The sequence below is a fragment of the Megascapheus bottae genome, chromosome 28 (genome assembly GCF_031878675.1).
Source record: "Megascapheus bottae isolate mThoBot1 chromosome 28, mThoBot2.hap1, whole genome shotgun sequence".
NCBI lineage: Eukaryota > Metazoa > Chordata > Mammalia > Rodentia > Geomyidae > Megascapheus > Megascapheus bottae.
Genome location: NC_143536.1, coordinates 16,043,452 through 16,062,733, shown reverse-complemented (window position 1 = coordinate 16,062,733; position 19,282 = coordinate 16,043,452). Strand labels below are relative to the sequence as shown.

Below are 19,282 nucleotides of genomic sequence, written 5' to 3'. Positions count from 1 at the left end.
TCTGGTCCTGGGACTTGAACTCAGGGATTGAGCACTGTCCTTGAGCTTTCTCAAGGCTAACACTACCACTGTGAGTCACAACACCACTTCTGGCTTTTTCTGTGTATGTGATACCAAGGCACCAAACCCAGGGCTTCAAACATGCTAGGCAAGCACTCTACCCTTAGCCTATACTCTCAGCCTCCCTCAGACACATTACTATATAAGCTTCACTTGTTTCTGTACCTGAGAAGGATAAGAGGTTCCTCACTGATATCAGAGGGCAAATGATCCATTCCATGGCCCTAGAGAAGACAGGAATGTGTAGCGAGAACCCTGTGTGGGCCTATCTTCCCTCTCTCTACTGCAGCTTCACCCACCATCCTACCCACTGTAATCTTTGGCTGAGGCCAGGGACTGGGCTGACACCAAAATCACCCTCCTGGCCTCACAGCATGTGGTCTGCATCTTACATCTGACATAGCCAGCTCAGTGAGCAGAGCAGCTCCCTGTTAGAACTACCCAGGAAAGCACAACTCTACTCACTCTTACTGGTGACATTTCCTTGACATTTGCCCATCTGCAGGGAGCTCTTGTTTGTGAGGAAACCAAGTCACTGAGTATCTGTTTATTCACCAGACCCATAGAACAGAGGGGTGTGCGTGTGTGTGTGTGTGTGTGTAAAATGATAAAGAAATTATGTGGCACAGATAAACTGCAGAAAGGCAGCACTTTAGCTCATCTTCAAACATCATTTTGTTTTAACTCTTTTGTTGTTGTTGCCAGTCCCAGCACTTGAATTCAGGGCCTGAGCACTGTCCTTGGGCTTTCTCAAGGCTAGAGCTCTACCACTTGAGCTGTAAGCACTAAGTCTGGCTTTTTCTGTGTATGTGGTACCGAGCAATTGAACCCAGGTTTTCATGCATACTAGGCAAGCACTCTACCACTAGGCCAAACTCCCGGCCCTTCAGATGTCTTTTGTTATCTCCTAGTTAATTTTATTGTTATTATTTTATTTATTTTTGCCAGCCCTAGGGCATGAACTCAGGGCCTGAACACTGTCCTTGGGCTTTCTCAAGACTAGCGCTTTACCACTTGAGCCACAGTACCACTTCTGGCTTTTTCTATGTATGTGGTGCCAAGGAACTGAACCCGGTCTTCATGCATGCTACCATTAGGCCAAACTCCTGGCCCCAATTATTATTGTTATTATTTTTTCTTCAGTCTAGGGGCTTAAACTGAGAGCCTGGGCACTGTCCCTGAGCTTCTTTTGCTCTAGGGTAGCACTCTACCACTTGAGCCACAGCATCACTTACACCTTTTTTCTGTTTATATGGTACTGAGCATTGATACCCAGGGTTTCATGAATGCTAAGCAAGCACACTAGCACTGAGCACATTCCCAGCCCCTCCTAGTTAATTTTAAATTAAGGCTTTGTGCTCACAGATTTTTCTCTTTTTTGAGCCAGGGACTTCACAGGTTCAGTGTTACTTGGGTTGAGACGAGGTGAGGCCAGAGGGCAAGGTGCCAAGGGGTAAGCCATCTATGATGGTGACCCACGCAGGCAGCCTGTGCCCTCTGGAAGTTCTGGGAGCCTTTGGCATCCAGAGCATAGGCTGGTATAGTTGTCATCATGTCATCATTGTTTCCCTCCCCCTCCTCCTCCTTTTCCTCTTCCTCATCCTACTCCTTTTCCTTCTCTTCCCTCCCCTATCCTCCTTCTCCCCCTTCTCTTCCACCTAAATTGGCCTCAGATCATAATCCTCAAAGATCTTAGCCTCCTCAGTGGCTGTGAGCTACAAACCTGAGCCACCATCACTAGCTTCTACCAGCCACACTTATCACACCCATCTCAACTCTGAAGACTGCTTTGATGATCTATCCCTCATTGTCCTAAATGTGGAGGTCCTAAGATACCCTTTTAAGATCCTACTGCAGTTCCAAGATGGTCTTTCTCCAGACATTTTCCCAGTGTCCCACTAAAACTGGTCCTAGGATATAGTGCGAACTCTGATTCCCCGGGGCAACCCAGGAATGCATTGTACTGCTTTTCTGCCTAGGCACTGTGCTTGTTTTTACTGTCTTAGTGCAGCAAAAGAAATCCCAAGTCCCTGCTATATGCCAACTGTCTGCTGCCCAGTTTTGGCTTGTAATCCAGCAGAGGCCAAAGTGATCTTGTCTCTCCCAGTCTGACCTCTTCTAGATGGTGTGCAGGGAAAGGTTTATATTCTTGTAAATTTTCCTTACCCAAGCAGTGGTGAAGGCACAACTGGGAATTTCACAATATAGTCCTAGCCCATCAGGTTAATTTTCTATCCTGACCTCTCTGAACTTGTATCTATTAGAAATTTCTAGCTGGGTACTAGTGGCTTATGCTTTGATCCTAGCTGTTCAGGGAGCTGACATCTGAGGATTGAATTTTGAAGCCAACCTGAACTTGAAAGTCCAGGAGATTCCAATAGCCAGCAAATAGATGAACGTGTTGGTGGCTGGGAGTTTTGGGTGGCCAGGAGTTTGACCTAGTGGTAGAGTGCTTGCCTAGCATGCACGAAGACCTGGGTTTGGTTCCTCGGTACCACAAACATAGAAAAAAAGCCAGAAGTGGTGCTGAGGCTCAAGTGGTAGAGCTCTAGCCTTGAGAAAGCCCAAGGACAGTACTCAGGCCCTGAGCTCAAGCCCAGGACTGGCAAAAAAAAAAAAAAAAAAAAAAGCAGGGGTGGGGGTGGGGGAATCTTGTGGTCTTTTCCACCAGGCTGGCTTCAAGCTTTGGTCCTTAAATCTCAGCCTCGTAAGTAATGAGCATTGTAGGCATGAGCCACCAGTGACTGGCTTGCATAACTTTTCTTTCTTTCTCTCTTTCTCTCTTCCTTTCTTTCTTTCTTTCTTTCTTTCTTTCTTTCTTTCTTTCTTTCTTTCTTTTGTGGGTCATAGGGCTTGAATTCTGGGCCTGGGCACTGTCCCTGAGCTCTTCAACTCAAGGCTACCACCTTACCCCTGGGTCTGGCATTGGCCCTGAACTACCACACTACCACTGGAGCTAAGCCCTACTTCTCGTTTTCTAGTGGTTAATTGGAGATAAGAGTCTCACAATCTTCTGTGTCCAGACTGGCTTTGAACCTTGATTCTCAGATTCCAGCCTCCTGAGTAGCTGCGATTACAGGCATGAGCCACCGTGCCCGGCTTGCATAACTTTTTTTCTAAGACTATTTTATGAGTAAATTTTATGGCAGATAATATATATATATGTATGTATGTATGGGTGTATATATATATTATATATATTAGAAAAACATAGTACATGTTGAATTTGTTATTGTGCAGATTTGGACATTCATGAGAGGGAGCATGTATTTAGAATGTATTTCCATTGATAAAAAAAGAACTATGAATTTTTGAACTTCTCAAATTTTTCTGTGGATCAGTATCGTGTTTCTAGGAATTGATTTGTTTCATTTAGGTTATTCATTTTACTGGTGAATAATTCTCTTACCACTTTTTAATACTGAAATACAAAGAAAAGGCATATCCAAACAAGCATAGTCTTGTGTTTTCTTCTTCTTTTGTTGTTGTTTGGCTTGGTTAGATCCTATTGTTTTTGTTTGTTTGTTTCTGGAGTCATATCCCATCTATTGTGATCCACAGACCACAGATCTACAATTTCCCAAGATAGTAAAATTGCTCCCCATAGGCCCTTGCCAGAGCCCTGCTGTAGACAACTGAAACTGTCTGGATGCATTCAGAGCTGCAAGACCTTGCTGGGAAAATCAGTTCCACTTGGCAGCAGCCATTGTTCCCTACAGGAATGTTGCCTACATGCCCAAGCTGTGGGCTTCTCACAACCTCTTGATGGTGACTATCCTGATTTAAAAGCTATAGCACAAGCATGGTCTCTCAGGCCTCACGCACCCTGTAGTTTTTCCTTTTCTATTGGTTTTAGATCAAAACTGCCTCATTGGCGTCCAAATGAGAATTTGTGTTCACTGCCTCCAAGGGAAAGTCATTGACCATGGAAGTGGCAGAATTGTGATACTGAAAATCTGGAATTTACCATGCTGTTGTTTCCTTAGGGAATTTTAAAGCTAGATTAGTTTAGGTCTGATGTTGTGGCTTGTGCCTGTAATGCTAGCTGCTCAGGAGGTTAAGATCTAGAGGATAAGGGTCAGACTGCCTGGGCTGGCTTGAAACCATGATCCTCAGATCTCAGCCTCCTGAGTAGCTAGGATTACAAATGTGACCCACCAGCACCCAGCTCGTCTGCTATTTTCTATCAGATTGACAGGGCATTTTGGATTTATGCATGCGTGTGTGCATGCGTGTGTGTGTGTGTGTGTGTGTGTGCACGCGCGTGTGTGTGTACATGCCAATACTGGGTCTTTAACTGCTTAGCAATTTTTTTTTTCGACCAGTCCTGGAGCTTGAACTCAGGGTCTGGCTCAAGGCTAGTGCTCTGCCACCTAAGCCATAACACCACTTCCAGCTTTTTCTGTGTACCAAGGAAGCAAATCCAGGGTTTCATGCTTGCTAGGTGAGCACTCTACCACTAGGCTATGCTCCCGGCTCCTTTTGCATAGCTTTTTGCTCGATGCTGGTACTCTTCTACTCGCCACTTCTCTACTTCTGCTTCTTGCTGGTTAATTAGAGATGAGAGTCTCTCTGATTTGGCTGTGTTGGCTGACTTTGAACCTTGATCTTCAGACTTTAGCCTCCTTAGTAGATTTCCAACATGAGCTACTACTCCTGCCTGGCTGACTTTGCCTTTTCTTTTTTTTTTTTTTTTTTTTGCCAGTCCTGGGCTTGAGCTCAGGGCCTGAGCACTGTCCTTGGACTTTCTCAAGGCTAGATCTCTACCACTTGAGCCTCAGCACCACTTCCGGCTTTTTTCTATGTATGTGGTACCGAGGAATCAAACCCGGGTCTTCATGCATGCTAGGCAAGCACTTTAACCACTAGGCCAAACTCTCGGCCCTGACTTTGCCTTTTCATCTCCACTGTGTTCTGGTTCTCTGCATCATTATCTCTACTGTTTACTGTATCTGCTGTGTTGTCAATCTCCGTGTGCTCCTGGTTATTTGTAATGCCTCCTTTCTTTCTGGTCTGTTCCCAGCTCATCAAACACTACCTTTTCCCTTTGGGAGTGTTCACCAGTGATTCCTATGCTAGTAAGTGCATGTAGGACTTGACAGTCCTCATCTGTTCCACAGGAGGTCAAGCCCAAGGGATCTTTGAGGATTGTGATGCTGGATACAAGTTGGACCCAACCTCAAAATTCTTGGCCAGGGTAGCCTTTCCAGAATAGCAGCAGAGGTGATGGAGTCCTGGTTCTCCATTCTCTGCTGAAGAATGTGTTGAAACCCTTAAGCCACTCACTTCCCATTTTCCAAATGGGGCAAGCAGAAACCATTATGGATACCGATGGGTTTGTGTTTGTGAGGAGGCTTTGGGAGGACATCTGTGGGTCTAGGGGGTCCTGTGTGTGTGTGTGTGTGTGTGTGTGTGTGTGTGTGTGTGTGTGTGTGTGTGTGTGTTGTGAATATGGATCATTGCATACATGTGCTTGTGTTTGGCTTTGAGAAGATCCTCAGACTATCAATATCTCCTGTTGCACTGTTCCTGCCTCTTTGTGACAGGAGTTGAACACTAACAAATCCAGTTTCCAGAAGTCTGTCATGGTAGGTATGTGTTGGGAGTCAGAGAAGGGCACTGCAGAGCTCCAAGTCTGACCTGGGTGCAGTCTTAAAGAGCCCTTAGCCTATTCCCACTGTTTCATTTAAATATAAAAGGCAGAACTTTTCCCTTTTGCTGGAGGTTGGTGGTGTCTGGACCTGTTGCCATGGGCACTGGAGCTGAGCTGATTCTCAGCTGGGAAAGGGGGTTAAGAGCTCCCATTCTGGGAGGAACACGCTGCTCCTTCCCTACCCCAGGCCTGGGAGCAGCCAGAACTGTCCAAAAGCCACCTGGGACCTTAGGGTAAAGAAATTCAGGTCTGGTATCTAGAGGCATCTGCCTTGTTGCCTTGGTCCTAGCCCAGGACAGGGTAGGCTGATTCCTAGCTGGATTAAGGTCACAGACCATTTGCTTCTCTGATTTGCTGGGGTGGGAAATGTTGTGGTGGGGAGCTCCTTTCTCTTAAGATCACCATATGGGTAGGTCATTGTTTCCAAGGAATAGCAGCTCTGTCTTCTTTCTGGGACCCACCTCTCAGAGCTGTGTCCTGGCTTTTGGTGGCCAGTGGTTGGGAAAGTGATACCATTTCCTTGTTTTGAGTGAGGTGGGGACAGGCTGGAGGTGTGGCTCACATGCAGAACATCAGCCAAGCAAACACGAGGCCCCTGAGTTCATGCCCTGGTATCAGCAAAATAAAAAGGGAAAGAGAGAAGAGAGGAGAAAGAGAGAGAAGAGAGAGAAAAGAGTTTTTGCTAGGTGCCAGTGGCTCACACCTATAGTCCTAGGGGGCTGAGATCTGGAGGATTATTATTCACAGCCAGCCTAGACACACACACACACACACACACACACACACACACACACACACACACACAAATCCTTGATATTCCACCTCCAAAATGACCAGCAGAAGTCAGGCTGGAGATATGGTTCAAGTGATAGAACTGCAGCTGAGCAATTAAACCAAGCAAATGTGAGGAGGCCCTGTGTTGGGGAGAGGGTCCGAGGAGGCCTTTTTGAAGGTGGCTGGAGGTGGTGCTGGGTTTTTTTTGTTGTTGTTGGCTTTTGGTTTTCACCAACTCATCCTCTCTTGTCATTATGGGCTGAGGTAGCCTATCAGTCTTCTTGTCTTCAGCCTAAATCAGTCTTTCTCCAGGAAGCTATTGCATCTGGTAGCCTTTGACCTCCCCAGACTAACAGACCTCCACCTGTGTCATAGAGAACGTGTGTGTGTGTCTGTCTATCTGTCTGTCTGTCTGTCTATATCTGGATTCCTTCCCTATAGATCCCTGCAGCTGCCAGGACTTCTGGTTTTTCCCCCCTCCTTGCCCCCACTCCCCAATCCAGATGGTTACTGCTCTATTACACCCACCTAGTCACCTCCTTATCTGGACCCTTTTTCTGCCATAGTAGCCCAGTCAGAAGTACCTCTACTTCTCATATACTTTCACACCTCCAAAATTTGCTTGTGGACCAAATTCAGGCAAGATCAGAGAGGGGAAATCTCACTGTGTGGATTCTTCTTTATTGTTGCTCATTGCAGTAGTGGGATATAAGTTTCCTCACACCCCAGTCTGCTGAGAACCCCCTTTTGGAGACCATGTACAATTCTGCTAAGCCCCCTTCTTTCCTGGGTTGAGGAGGCCTGAGACTGGGTAAGTCGGAGCCCCTACACACACACACACACACACACACACACACACACACACACACGCACGCACGCACGCACGCACGCACGCACGCACGCACACACACACACACACACACACACACACACACACACACACACACGGAGTCTTGTAGTCTTATATACCCAGAGCTGTTGGTGGGGTGCACCACACGAGTGCGTAGTGGGAAAAGAGCCGTGCTAGACGAGTTGCACAAATCTGTGCTGCAGGGGCACCTGCTGACTCAGGGGCTTGGCCAGGTTGGGGACCAGGATGTACATTTGTCCACAAAGGGCTGGATCTTTCCCCAAGCCAATGCTGCCTTGTGCTGTCCCTAGCACTGGTGACCTCACACTAGGAGCTTAATTAACAAAGCTGTGGTGGGTCAAACTGAGGTCACTTGGTGTGGGCCTCCTGGCAGGGCAGGACGCCCAGCACACACAGGCAGTGCCAAGTGCCTGGTCAGCAGGAGACAGGGTGGGTAGGACCCTCAAGCCTTGGCAGGATAGGGCTCCATGTTGGAGGCTTTCTGTGGCAGAGGCTGGCCAATCCCTATCTCCTACTGTATGGAGTTAGAATGCAGACAGGGATCCATGCTGCAAGGAGGTCTGTGCTGTATCACCACTGCCCATTGTCCAAGAGGTACATTGTCCTCAGGATTCTGTTTCCCCAGCCCTGAACAAGCCAGCCCATGATGAGACTCCCTCTTTTCCAGGCCTGTGGTGGGGCTATTGGTCCAGCAGGTCTGTTCCAGGTGCCAGCTGAACTGGCTGCATTCCCTCAGGCATGGCAGGGAAGTCAGGTTATCCCACAGCAAGGGGATGCCCAGATCATTCCGTTTCACCAGAAAGCCTTCAGTGCCCACCTGCCTACTCTCTGAGGTCGTCTTCCTGCACCCCAGTTCCCACTGAGTCCCCAGTGAAGCACTGCCCCTGTTACCAGCACAGGCGTTGTCCACGTGAAACTTCCCCAGAGGAAGACTTTTCCTCACGTCCACACTGAGCATCTATTTTTTTACACAAGGATGTAAAAGAAAATAGTCTTTTAACCCCTTCAGAGAGCCACTGCCTGGCCTTGGTCCAGCTTTACCCCACCTAGGGATCCTTTCGTGGCAGCTGGGACAAGTGATACCAGATTCTAGCCCTTACCCACCAGGCTTTCCCACCTGCCCCAGCTTTCTCCGCTTTGCAACCTGGGAGGGTGGGCCAGGGAGCCTCACTTGTTCTCTGGCCACAGGATTCCAGGGGCTGTACTTCTCACTGCCCCTCAAAGGGGCTTTGTATAACCACAAAGAGGCTCTGTCCCTCTAGAAAAGCCAGAGTGTTGCCATGGAGATGGGGGGGCTGGCAGAAGGGTCTGCTTACTGTCTACAGGGGGGAAAAGACTTTCTAGGCCAAAGGCACAGTGTACACAGGCTGGTAGCCAGCATGATAGCTGCCACACCTGCCCAGCTATGGCCCTCAGCCTGGCAGGACATCTGTCTCTGGCTGAGCCTTGGTGGGGCACTCAAGACATTAGTAATATGTAGGGATAGAACTCATGTCCTGTTTGTCTGCAGTTGGTCTCAGCCTGTCTGTGAGACCTCCTCAGTCCCCTCCACAGGAATGTCTTGGTCCCTCTACCCATCTGGGAGTGCAGGGGAAAGTGTTCCGCTCTATGCCTGAGATCTGGACTCCTCCACCCATTCCTCCTGTCTCTGAGATGGATGAGCCACCTAGGATGCCCAGCAATCTGCCTGCCAGAGGAGGCAGTGGGAGCCTCCAGGCCATCACCATGTCTGGCCATCCTCAATGAGGTATACAGGGAACAACTCCTCCCCAGGGCTGCTTTGGCAGTGGACCAGTGGATGGACTGCACACGTGAGAGGAGAACACATGTGCTGGCAGCTCCCAAAGCCCCTTAGTGTCTGGAGCTTCCACCCCTGAGGCTTTGGGTCTCTGGGGTTGCCCTAGGCCAATGCTGCTGACTCCGGAGGACAGGTCCTTATTACCCATAGGTCAGTCTGTCCGTGGGGCCTGCAGGCACCATCTTCATTTGCAGCTGGAATCTGTGACAGGCATAGGAGGAACAGTGGAGAATTGCCCTGAAGTCCCAGCCTGGGGCCTGGAGAACTCCTGTCCATCCATGTCCCTGGATCTTCGCGGAGAGGCAAGTCCCAGGACACAACAGAGACTTGAAGAGTGTTACCAGTTTTGTTTTTATTTTTGTTTTTGTGCTGGGGCTTGAACTCAGAGCCTAGATGCTGTCCCTGAACTCTTTTACTTGAGGCTAGCGCTCTACCACGTTGAGCCATGGTGCCAATTCCAGTTTTCCAGTCTTCCAGACTTTCATGCCTGGGCTGGCTTTGAACCGTGATCCTCAGATCTCAGCCTCCTGAGCAGCTAGGATTACAGATATAAGCCACCAGTGCCCAGCTTGGGGTGCCACCATTGATACAGGGAAATCTTGGGCCCAGCGCTCCTGCAGCAGTTCCTTGGGTCTCCAGCCTTGCACAGAGGATGACATTCCCTGGGGTGCTAAGCTGTCTGATTTGCTGGTTCATCTCATGCCCAGGTTTGCCCATCTATGTATATTCCCCAAGTCAGCCCGGCCCGGGGCCCTAGCAGTGTCCCTTCATTGATCCAAGCCCTAACTTCCTGGATCTCCCACTCACAGATCCCTTTGCTGACCAACCTGGCCTGGTTCTAGCTAGCCCTGGGACTTGGGTCCCTATTAGAGGGTCTCCTACACATGCAGTCATTCCCTGTATGATCGGTGGGGTTGCTAAGGAACCATGTGGACACTCTAGGAGGCAGGAGAAGGTCGCTTCTGGGTGTAGTACCTCTCCCTCCCCCACCCTTTCTCCCCTGTTCTACCTCCACTATGCCTGGTCCCTCCAGGCTTGCCTCCTCTTCTGTAGGAAAATCTAATTTCTAGGCTGATTTGATTATGACTTTCTAGGCTGCCTGAAAATCCTGCTGCTTCCCTCCCAGCTGGCAGCCACCGCCCTGGCCCCTGAGAAGCAGTGTAATTCCTTGGCCTCTCCTCTTTTTTTTTTTTTTTCCAGGGCCTGGGCACTGCCCTTGGACACTTTTTGTTCAAGGCTAGCACCCTGCCACTTGAGCTACAGCACCACTTCCGGCTTTTTCTGAGTAGTGATACTGAGGAATTGAACCTGGGCTTTGAGTGTGTTAGACAAGCACTCTACCACTAGGCTATGCTCCTGGCCCAACCTCCCCTCTTTTTGACCAACCAGTGGGAAACTCATTTGTCCTCCCTTCCTTATAGACTGATTATATAACAATTGTATACCCCTAGTGCAGAACTGTGGGGCCCTAAAGTAATCCCAGCACCAGGACACCCTGCCTCATTACAACCCTCAAGATTCAGTCTTTCCTATGCATCTGCATGCATATCAACCTTTCCACAATGCTAATTTCAGATCTTATCTTTGGTCATTGGCTTGTCTGTTTTTTTCACATACTTGCATTTGGTGTTTGAGGTGGTTTTTTTTTCTTTTTGTTTTTTGAGGACACTTTCAGACTGAAGATATTATTTCATTGCTAGATGTTACAAGTATTTGATCCAGACATGTTATTTTCTGATAAGTCTGCATGACTGCTTTTCTCACTCTACCCTTTCTTTTCTTTTTTATGGGTAATAGGGCTTGGAATCTGGGCCTGGGTGCTGTCCCTGAGCTCAAGGCTACCACCCTACCCTTTGAGCCACAGCCCCACTTCCCCTTTTCTAGTGATTAATTGGAAATAAGAGTCTAGTGTTCTTTAGTGCCCGGTCTGGCTTTGAACCATGATCCTTAGGCCTCAGCCTTCTGAGTAGCTAGGATTACAGGCGTGAGCCACTGCACCCAACCGACCCATTCTTTCTTAAAGCAATCTTAACTGTTGCCCAACTGGTCTTGAACTCATGGGCTTAAGTGATCCTCTAGCCTTAGCCTCTCAAGTAGCTGGAATTATAGGTGCCAGTCAATGTGTCCAGCTTCCTAACTCAGTGCCTATTACAAAGTCACAAAAATAGAAGGAAGTGCAGGGGTCCCCTACTGTGCCACAGTTATAGTGCTAAAAGGACCATCAAAACACTCATTGCATGTTTATTCTCAGTTGAGTGACATTTTTTTAATGACCATAGTATATAGTGGAATATTTCATTCTTACAAAGCCCTGCTGGTGCATCTTGACATTTCCTTCACGGAGAGGCTGAAAACAGTTATCCCCCAGCCCAGCCCCACAGCCCTAAACTTCCTACTGGTGACACTTTGGTTGTGGCCTTGGGCACAGATGGATGTGGACTCTGCCCTGTGTTGGGGCCCTTGGCCCCAGGCTGGCCACAGTGCTGTCCTTTTGAGCTTATCCAGAAGCTCAAAGCTGAGACTTACCCTAGTAAGGGTGATCGAAAATGATAGGGCCCCCCACAAAGCCTGGCTAAACTGTTGTGGGAGCAAATTTCCTGTGTTGGTAGGGCTGAGGGTGAGAACAGAGGGAGCTTCCACAATGTCCTAGACAGAAAATAGGCGTTGGCTCCACTGGTTCTGAACTACTTCCTGATACCATGTCTTCATCTTCAGGGTAGGCCTGGGAAGTAGAAGGAGGCTCAGTGTTATCAGACCGCTTCTGGAGAGGTGGCTAATAGGTGGCTGGCAAGGGCTCAGGATTTGCAGTACAAGCTCCCTCCTGCCCCCCTGCTGGCCTGTCTCTTAGGAAATTCTTCCAATTCCTCTACCCTGATTGGACTCAGGCCCCATAATTTGATTTTCCGGAGCAGGGCTTTGGCTAGACTCCTTCTGAGGAGGAATGTCTGGGTCAGCAGGAAGACATCAAATGTTGGTTTGGGTTTCAGGGGAAAGATTCAGCTTCTCTGTCCAAATCCTTCTGATGATTCCTTTACTCTTCATGAGAAGGAATATACCGTATTGATCTTGGAGGGCGTGGGCATCAAGCTTTCTCCTTCCAGTTGTGTGGCAAAGCTCACAATCTATTCCTACACCCACCTATCCATTCATCTTTTCCCCCAGCTATCTAGTTTCTGATCATCGCACATCTAATCTTCCATTTGCCAGCTATGTGTCCATCTGCCTATGCATGTAACAATCTACCTTCCATCTGCCCACCCATTGACCCATCACTCTTTTATATGACCATCTCTTCATTCTCCTAGGCATACACCTATTCTCTTATTCATTCATTTATTCATTCACTCCACTTTCCAGACTCTGTTCTTTTCTTTCCCCAAACTCACTCACTGATCTACGCACACATCCATCCATTCATCTACTATCCTATCTGCCCATCAAGTCTTCTTGCCCACTTCACCCATCTGTTTCTTCATCCCCTATCTGCCCATCTGTCTCTCTACCCCCGACCATCCCCCATCATCCCATTCTGCTGTTCATCCACATGTCTGGTCTTCCCTTGATGTGCCCATTTGTGCTTCACTCTTTCTCCACTCTCCAGATTTTTCCCCTTGTGCCTACCCAGCAGGTTTCTATAAGAGCATGGGGGTATGGGTCACTCTTGGCATTCTGTTGTGCTAAGACTGAGCTATCATGTTAATTTTGCAGTTGTGTTTTCAGGGTTTAATCTTACTCCCCAACACTTTTCCTGAAGCTCCTGGTGATTTTCTGGCAAGGGCATTTGTATTGTCATATAGTTCTGGTGTGTAGTCACACCTGGGGTACCCAGGTATTGTCCCTTTTTATTGCTAAATCCACATTGAGCAGACATATTTGGTAAGAAGCAGCCTTCTCTGAGAGAAAGCTGAAACCAATTGCTGTGGCCTGGGTGAGGTCTTGTGAGATCTGCCTGCCGGGCAATACTGACCTTCCCACATCAGGGGAGGCAGGTTCAGATGAGCTCCTGAAGCACTGCATTTCCCAGCATGTCCCCGAGGCACTCTGTGGATCCCAAGATAACTGTGCCTGGTATGTACCCTCACCCAAGGTCTAATAACTCTCCAAGCCCCAGCTGGGAAAAAATTGTCTTTGAAATCTCCATGGTCCATCTTAAAAATTCATGTATTTTGCTTTCCATGACATTGCATATTTATTGCTTTAATATAAAATAGCATTTTCAGTTACCATCCAGAAAGCTACCCTTTGGGGTGTTGGACCTGGGACTCTTATGTTCACATATACTCCTGTGTAGAGTCCCAGGAAGGCTGGCATGTGTGAGGCTTCCCCTACTCTGCTTTGTCTTTGGGTACAGTGGCCCACCCAAAGGCAGACAGAGATTATGCATAGCCTGAGGAAGATGGCAGGGGCCCAGCGCCCCAGCTTCTGCTCTCTGGTGGGCACCGTCATTCTGGCCTGTTTTAGAGGTTACCCAAGAGATGCACGGTCATTTTGTTGTGAGCCAGATTGGGCAGTGGAAAGCCAGTGTGGGGTTCACAACCTTCTTGCTGTAACCTCAGAATCCTGGGCCCCCAGCCAGCCTCCAGCTGGAGCTAGTAGCTCCTTTCATAGTAGGCTTTCTCGTACCCAAAGCTGTATCATGCTTGGGGAAAGAAGCTCAGGGCTGGGAACCTGTTCCTACCAGCCTTGGCCTGGTCCTGATGGAGAGGAGTGAGAAGGCACCACGGAGATAAAACGAGAGATCATTCAGGGACCCAAGACTTTATATAAGGAGGGAAGAAAGCTCATGAGGTCAGTGACTGCTTGACAGGTCCTCACTGCCCTCCCTCAGAGCAGTGTACCATCCCCCTCTGGCCCTCAAGTGAGGCTTAGCTGCTGCCATTTATTCTGACCCTCCTAAGGAGAAAGGCCCCACCACAATTACCTGGAGTCCTCTGCTAGGCTCAACCCATAGACCATAAGGCCTAGTGTCTTTCCCCGTGTTGACCTGTGCTGACAGGCCGAGTGCCCTTGCTGTTAACTGTGTTGTGCCATTGTGGCCAAAGGACCCAGTTTATGCCTTACACCTCAACCTCTCTCCCCAGTGGTGACAGTCACCTTTCTAAGCAGAAGTTTGGTTCATTTTTCTGGTTATGGCTGACTTAAGGACAGTTTCTCTGCCCACACTATTGTCCCCACAAGGTCACATTGACAGCTTTATTTGTGTGACAGGTGTAGGGGAAATGAAGAGAAGCTGTGGGGGCCTACTCTGGCTTCTTGCCTTCACTGGCTCTCCAGCTGTCGTGGCACTGGGTCTCATGGCATCTTTCACCTCTGTGGTACACCATGTCCCTGGTTCTGCCAGCACTAATGTTTCTAAGCCCAGTACTTGGCCTTCTTCTTCAGGGTCTCTGCCACTACAGCTGGCTCTGTCCAGGCCAATGAGTAGCAAAGCTGGCAGTCATTTCCACACAGGGGCTTTCTCCTCACTAAGCTCAGGCTGTATGTTGGTGCAGGTATGAGGGTCCAACAGAGTCAGTCTCAGCATGCTGGCCCAGGACCAGCTGGGAGCAAGCTCCAAGCAACCCTGGGCATCAAGCCATGCACCAAGCTCTGGGCTCTGCGGCTTTATGGCTGTACTCTGTTTGCAACTCTGAGCCTGGGTCTAAGTTCTGCATACTTGGCCTGCTTCTTATTGCCCATGAAAAACAAACACTTTGGTCAGCCAGGGAGCAAACTGCAAGGAACAGCTCTGGCTTGTCATTGCAGATGCCCTGCCTGTTTCCTTGGTATTCTGGGTCCTGTAGGGGCAGCACTGTGCCAGAACCTGGGCAGGCCCGACTCTCTCAATGCTGAGCCTTAGATGCATGTGCTCTGTTCTTCTTCTTCTTTTTTTTTTTTTTTTTGGCTTGAATTCAAGGCCTGAGCACTGTCCTTAGGCTTTCTCAAGGCTAGAGCTCTACCACTTGAGCTACAACCCAACTTCTGGCTTTTTCTATGTATGTGGTACCAAGGAAATGAACCCAGCTCTTTGTGCATGCTAAGCAAGCACTCTACCACTAGGCCGAACTCCTGGCCCCTGTTCTGTTCTTTTCTAGATCAGACCTCTTGTAGGCACAAGGATTCCAGACTTCATGGGAGTCCCTTCCAGAACCATAATCCGGCTTCCTCTGTTGCTGGAAGCAAATTCCTGCTCTGTGAGTGGATGCTGGACTCCTGGTCCACAGGCCAGTGTTGCTGGGAGCTCAGAGGTAGTGGCCTCTCACCCACCTAGGAGTGCCAGCTACCTACTGGCAGGGGAACAGCTTCTCATTTCTTATCCACTGGCTTCACTGAATCTGCCACAGGGGCTGTGTGACTGTAGGCAGTCCTTCACCCTCTCTGGCTTCAGTTCTGTTCCTGTGAGAAGGGCCTATGAAACCCATGAGATTGGGATCAGCTGGCATGCGCTGTGGGCACTAGATAATGCTGGAAAATTGTGCTCACCACAGTAGCTCTTGCCCTTCCCAGCAGGCAGACATGCCCACAGTCCAAAGCTTGTTGGGCTTGGCAGGAAGCAGAGGAGCCCAGGTCAGAGCCCAGAGCTGTACAGGGAGGGAGCTGGCTGCTTCCGGCCAGCCTTGGATTAATGGCTTTTAATTTAGAATTTAATCAATGCAGCTTTCCTCCCGAGAGCTGGATGCTCTGGTCTGGGAGTAAGTCGCATGATCTGTGAGTGGAGTAGGCAGGGCGCCTGTGATGGCTTCACTAGACTCCTGCTCTGCCCCACCCTGAGCGTGCTCTGTTTTGCCTACAGCTGTCTGGTACCCTGATCATGGAGGACTGCAATGTGCATTCAGCTGCCAGCATCTTGGCCTCGGTGAAGGAACAGGAGGCACGCTTCGAGCGGCTGACAAGGGCCCTGGAACAGGAGCGGCGCCATGTTGCCCTGCAACTGGAGCGAGCCCAGCAGCCTGGTATGGGCAGTGGAAGTGTGGTGGGCAGTGGGCAGTCTCTGCCGATGGCCTGGCAACAACTGGTTCTGCAGGTAATAGTCCAGTGACCTGGGAAGGGTAAAAACAGCCAACTGGGGAAACAAACAAGGATTCCTAGTGCATATGCATTGGCCGATTACAAGATCTGCTGGGGCTTCTGTGTGTGTGTGTGTAGGGGGGTGGGAAGTGGGATCCCCTGGGGCTCCAGGTCCCATTTGGGTATTCTGGAAACTGTAGTGGAGATTTGCTTCTCCACTGGCCATGGCTCTCTCAAACGGAGCTGGGTCCCTGCTTATATCCACTGTGGGGGTTCCTTTCTGTTTCATACCCTGACAGTGCTAAAGTTGGGGTACACACTGAAGACTGCTTCCCCCCCCCCCCGCCATAACACCCATCCACCAGAAGGGTGGTGAAGGCAGGATGAGGAATACAGGAAGGTTGGAATCTGGTATTAAAGTTGAGGTTACTGTTATTGCCTGAGGCTCTGGCATTGAGGAGGGGAGTGGAGGTTAGCTGTCCCAACCTCCAGCAGAACAGGCTTGGGATAGCCAGTTCTCTGCATTCTTCACAGAGCCTTTTTTCCTCGCTCAGATCTCTGCACTCCTAAACCTGGCAGCTACCACCCCTTGTTGCCATGCATCCCTAGCTCCTGCCACATACCACCTTTGTCTGGTCCTGCTGGGACCCCTGCTTGGCATACCCATGTTGTCAGCCCTATCTGGCTCCATGTGGCTGGAGAGCAAGGAGCAGGTGCTGTACTCTGCGAGGCTAGCCCTGGACTATCTTCCTTCACCAGGACTCAGAACTAAGCAGCCAGGGGATCTGGGGCAAGTAATCACTCCTGCACCTGTTCTTGTCTGACAGCGGGCAGGTAATGGATTCTGTATCTACACTCACACAGACCACAAGGCCCAGCACAGCTGCACAGTCTCCAGGAGACCACAGGCCCACCAGGGAAGCTGTGTTTCCCAAGTTTCTCTGGCAGGTAGTATAGTCAGCCACAGGAGACCAGGACTGAGGGAAATGGGTGTATGAGTCCCACCCCTATGATTCCCAGGCCCTAGGTATTCCAAATGTACCCTTAAACCCCGGGGCAGGAGGAAACGAAACAGTCCAGCTGGGCCAAATGGAGACAATGGCAGTCAATGACCCTGTATCTCCAGGCGCCAGAAACTCAGCTCAGCCTTTCCAGACCAGAGAAGGCTCTGTTCTCCATCTCATGGACAAGCAGTGCAGGAGAACAGGGCACCCGGAGGGTTGATGCCCTGGTAGGAATATATTCCCACGGTCTGGAGCTACCCTGGCCTCCTGAGGGCCAAGGCCTGCTCGACCTTAGGTCATGGCCCCTCCCACTCACAACCCCAACTGACTCTTGATTCTTTTAGGCTGGGATTGGAGAAAGTATGCTTTCCCAGGGCTGGAGCTGGACTGGCCAGGATGTTGGAGATTCTGGGGAAGGCTTAGAATAGCCATTCAGTGTTTCCAGTTTAACCTATTAGTCTAAGCAGGAGTTGCTTGGGGACCTACCTCTGACATGATCAGAGATTTGTTTTGAGAGCTTGGGATGATAGTGAGGCAGGCCAGTAGCTGGGGGCTGAGACTTGGAGGCCAGGGCTCAGTGTTTACTGCTGCTATGACCCTCTGGGGTGCCAGCTGCTTGTTCTCATTCTCCACCAAGAAGTGTCCTTAGACACTTAGCAGCGCTATCCTTGCCCAGTGGGGAAGGCACCATTAGGTCCTGGCCACCTAGGCCATTGTCCTTGCCTCACCCTCCACCATGGTGTAAGTGTGTGATTAGGTCACTACAGCTGGTGAAATTGGGGAGAAGAAAGAACCAGCATAAAAGCTAGGCAACTGTGTCCTCCTCACTGGCCTGGGCAGCCATGAACTGAGAATGCAAGGGGGTTTGAGGTCAAAAACACTGATTCCTGGGTCAAGAGTTTGGCCTCGTGGTAGAGTGCTAGCCTAGCATGCACTAAGACCTGGGTTCGATTTCTCGGTACCACATTCATAAAAAAAAGCTGGAATTGGTGCAAAGGCTCAAGTGGTAGAGTGCTAGCCCCGAGAAAGTCCAAGGACAGTGCTCAGGCCCTGAGCTCAAGCCCAGGACTGGCAGAAAACAAAACAACAACAACAAAAGACAACACTTAATTCCTCTCCAGGTGAGGGAATAGACTAGGAGGAGCACATAGTTGGTATTCAGAATGCTTGAACATACTAGCAGTATATCTTGTACACAGCACATTGGGGAGGCAGGGTGTGCGGCCTTGGAAGATTTGGCTTTTAGAGTGGGGGGAGGGCAGCTGTCGGTAAAAGAGAAGCAGGCCAGGAGGAAGCAGGATGCCTAGCCTAGTCCTTTCCTTACTATACCTGTGGAGCCTCCCTGAACTGGCTTCACTCTGCTCATCCTAGAACTACTTTCTTTTATTTTATTTTTGTCACTTCTGGGGCTTGAACACAAAACCTGTGCACTGTTCCTGAGCCTCTTTGTGCTCAAGGCTAGCACTCTACCACTTGAGCCACAGCACCACTTCTGGCTTTTTCTGAGAAGTTTATTGGCTTCAAACTTCAATCCTCAAATCTCAGCCTTCTGAGTAGCTAGGGTTACAGGTGTGAGCCACCAGTGTCTGGCTGCATTTTCCTTATTCTTGGTGAAGGAACTTTATTCAGTGGGGTATGATCCAACAAGCTAACCACTGCCCTCCTGTTCACTTTAGTTTTTTCCCAACAAGGTCAGATCCTTAGGGATAATTGTGGAATAATGCAGGGCACCATTTGGTAGGAGAAGCACAGATTAGCAACTCGTAACTTTGTAGCCACCACTCCCTAGCAGCTCAGAGACATAGAGGAGAGAGATCTGAAGTCAGTTCTGCAGTTCTGCATATAAGACTTTTAGCTGGAGTCTTACCAGAGAGATTGTGTCAACCAGTATCACCCAAGAATTGTCCTTTTGCTTCACTCTGTTACTTTTGGGGTAGGGAGAGTTTGGACCTTTGTATCTCTTTCTCTCTTTTTAAAAAATATTATCTTTAAGGAGTTATACAAAGAAGGTGCCATGTAACAAAGCAGTTTACAATACAATGTATCTTAATAAATGTCACCCTTTCAACATTCTTATCCCCTTTCAACCCATCCTTTCTCTTTTCTTAATTTTGTGAACTATACAATGAATTCTT

The 19,282-nt window shown here is 49.2% G+C and overlaps 1 protein-coding gene across 5 annotated transcripts in view; it reads left to right on the top strand.

Moving 5' to 3' along the window:
• The window catches only part of Arvcf (ARVCF delta catenin family member), a 50,368-nt gene that overhangs the window by 12,715 nt on the left and 18,371 nt on the right, over window positions 1–19,282 (top strand). For 4 of the 5 annotated variants that reach the window (XM_090320639.1, XM_090320640.1, XM_090320641.1 and 1 more), the window contains exon 3: window positions 15,929–16,159. In XM_090320639.1, the coding sequence (XP_090176765.1) occupies window positions 15,947–16,159 (213 nt within the window). In that variant the 5' untranslated portion in view covers window positions 15,929–15,946. Of the gene's footprint in view, window positions 1–15,928; window positions 16,160–19,282 lie in introns of those variants that run through there. The other variant, XM_090320642.1, reaches the window with a different exon arrangement.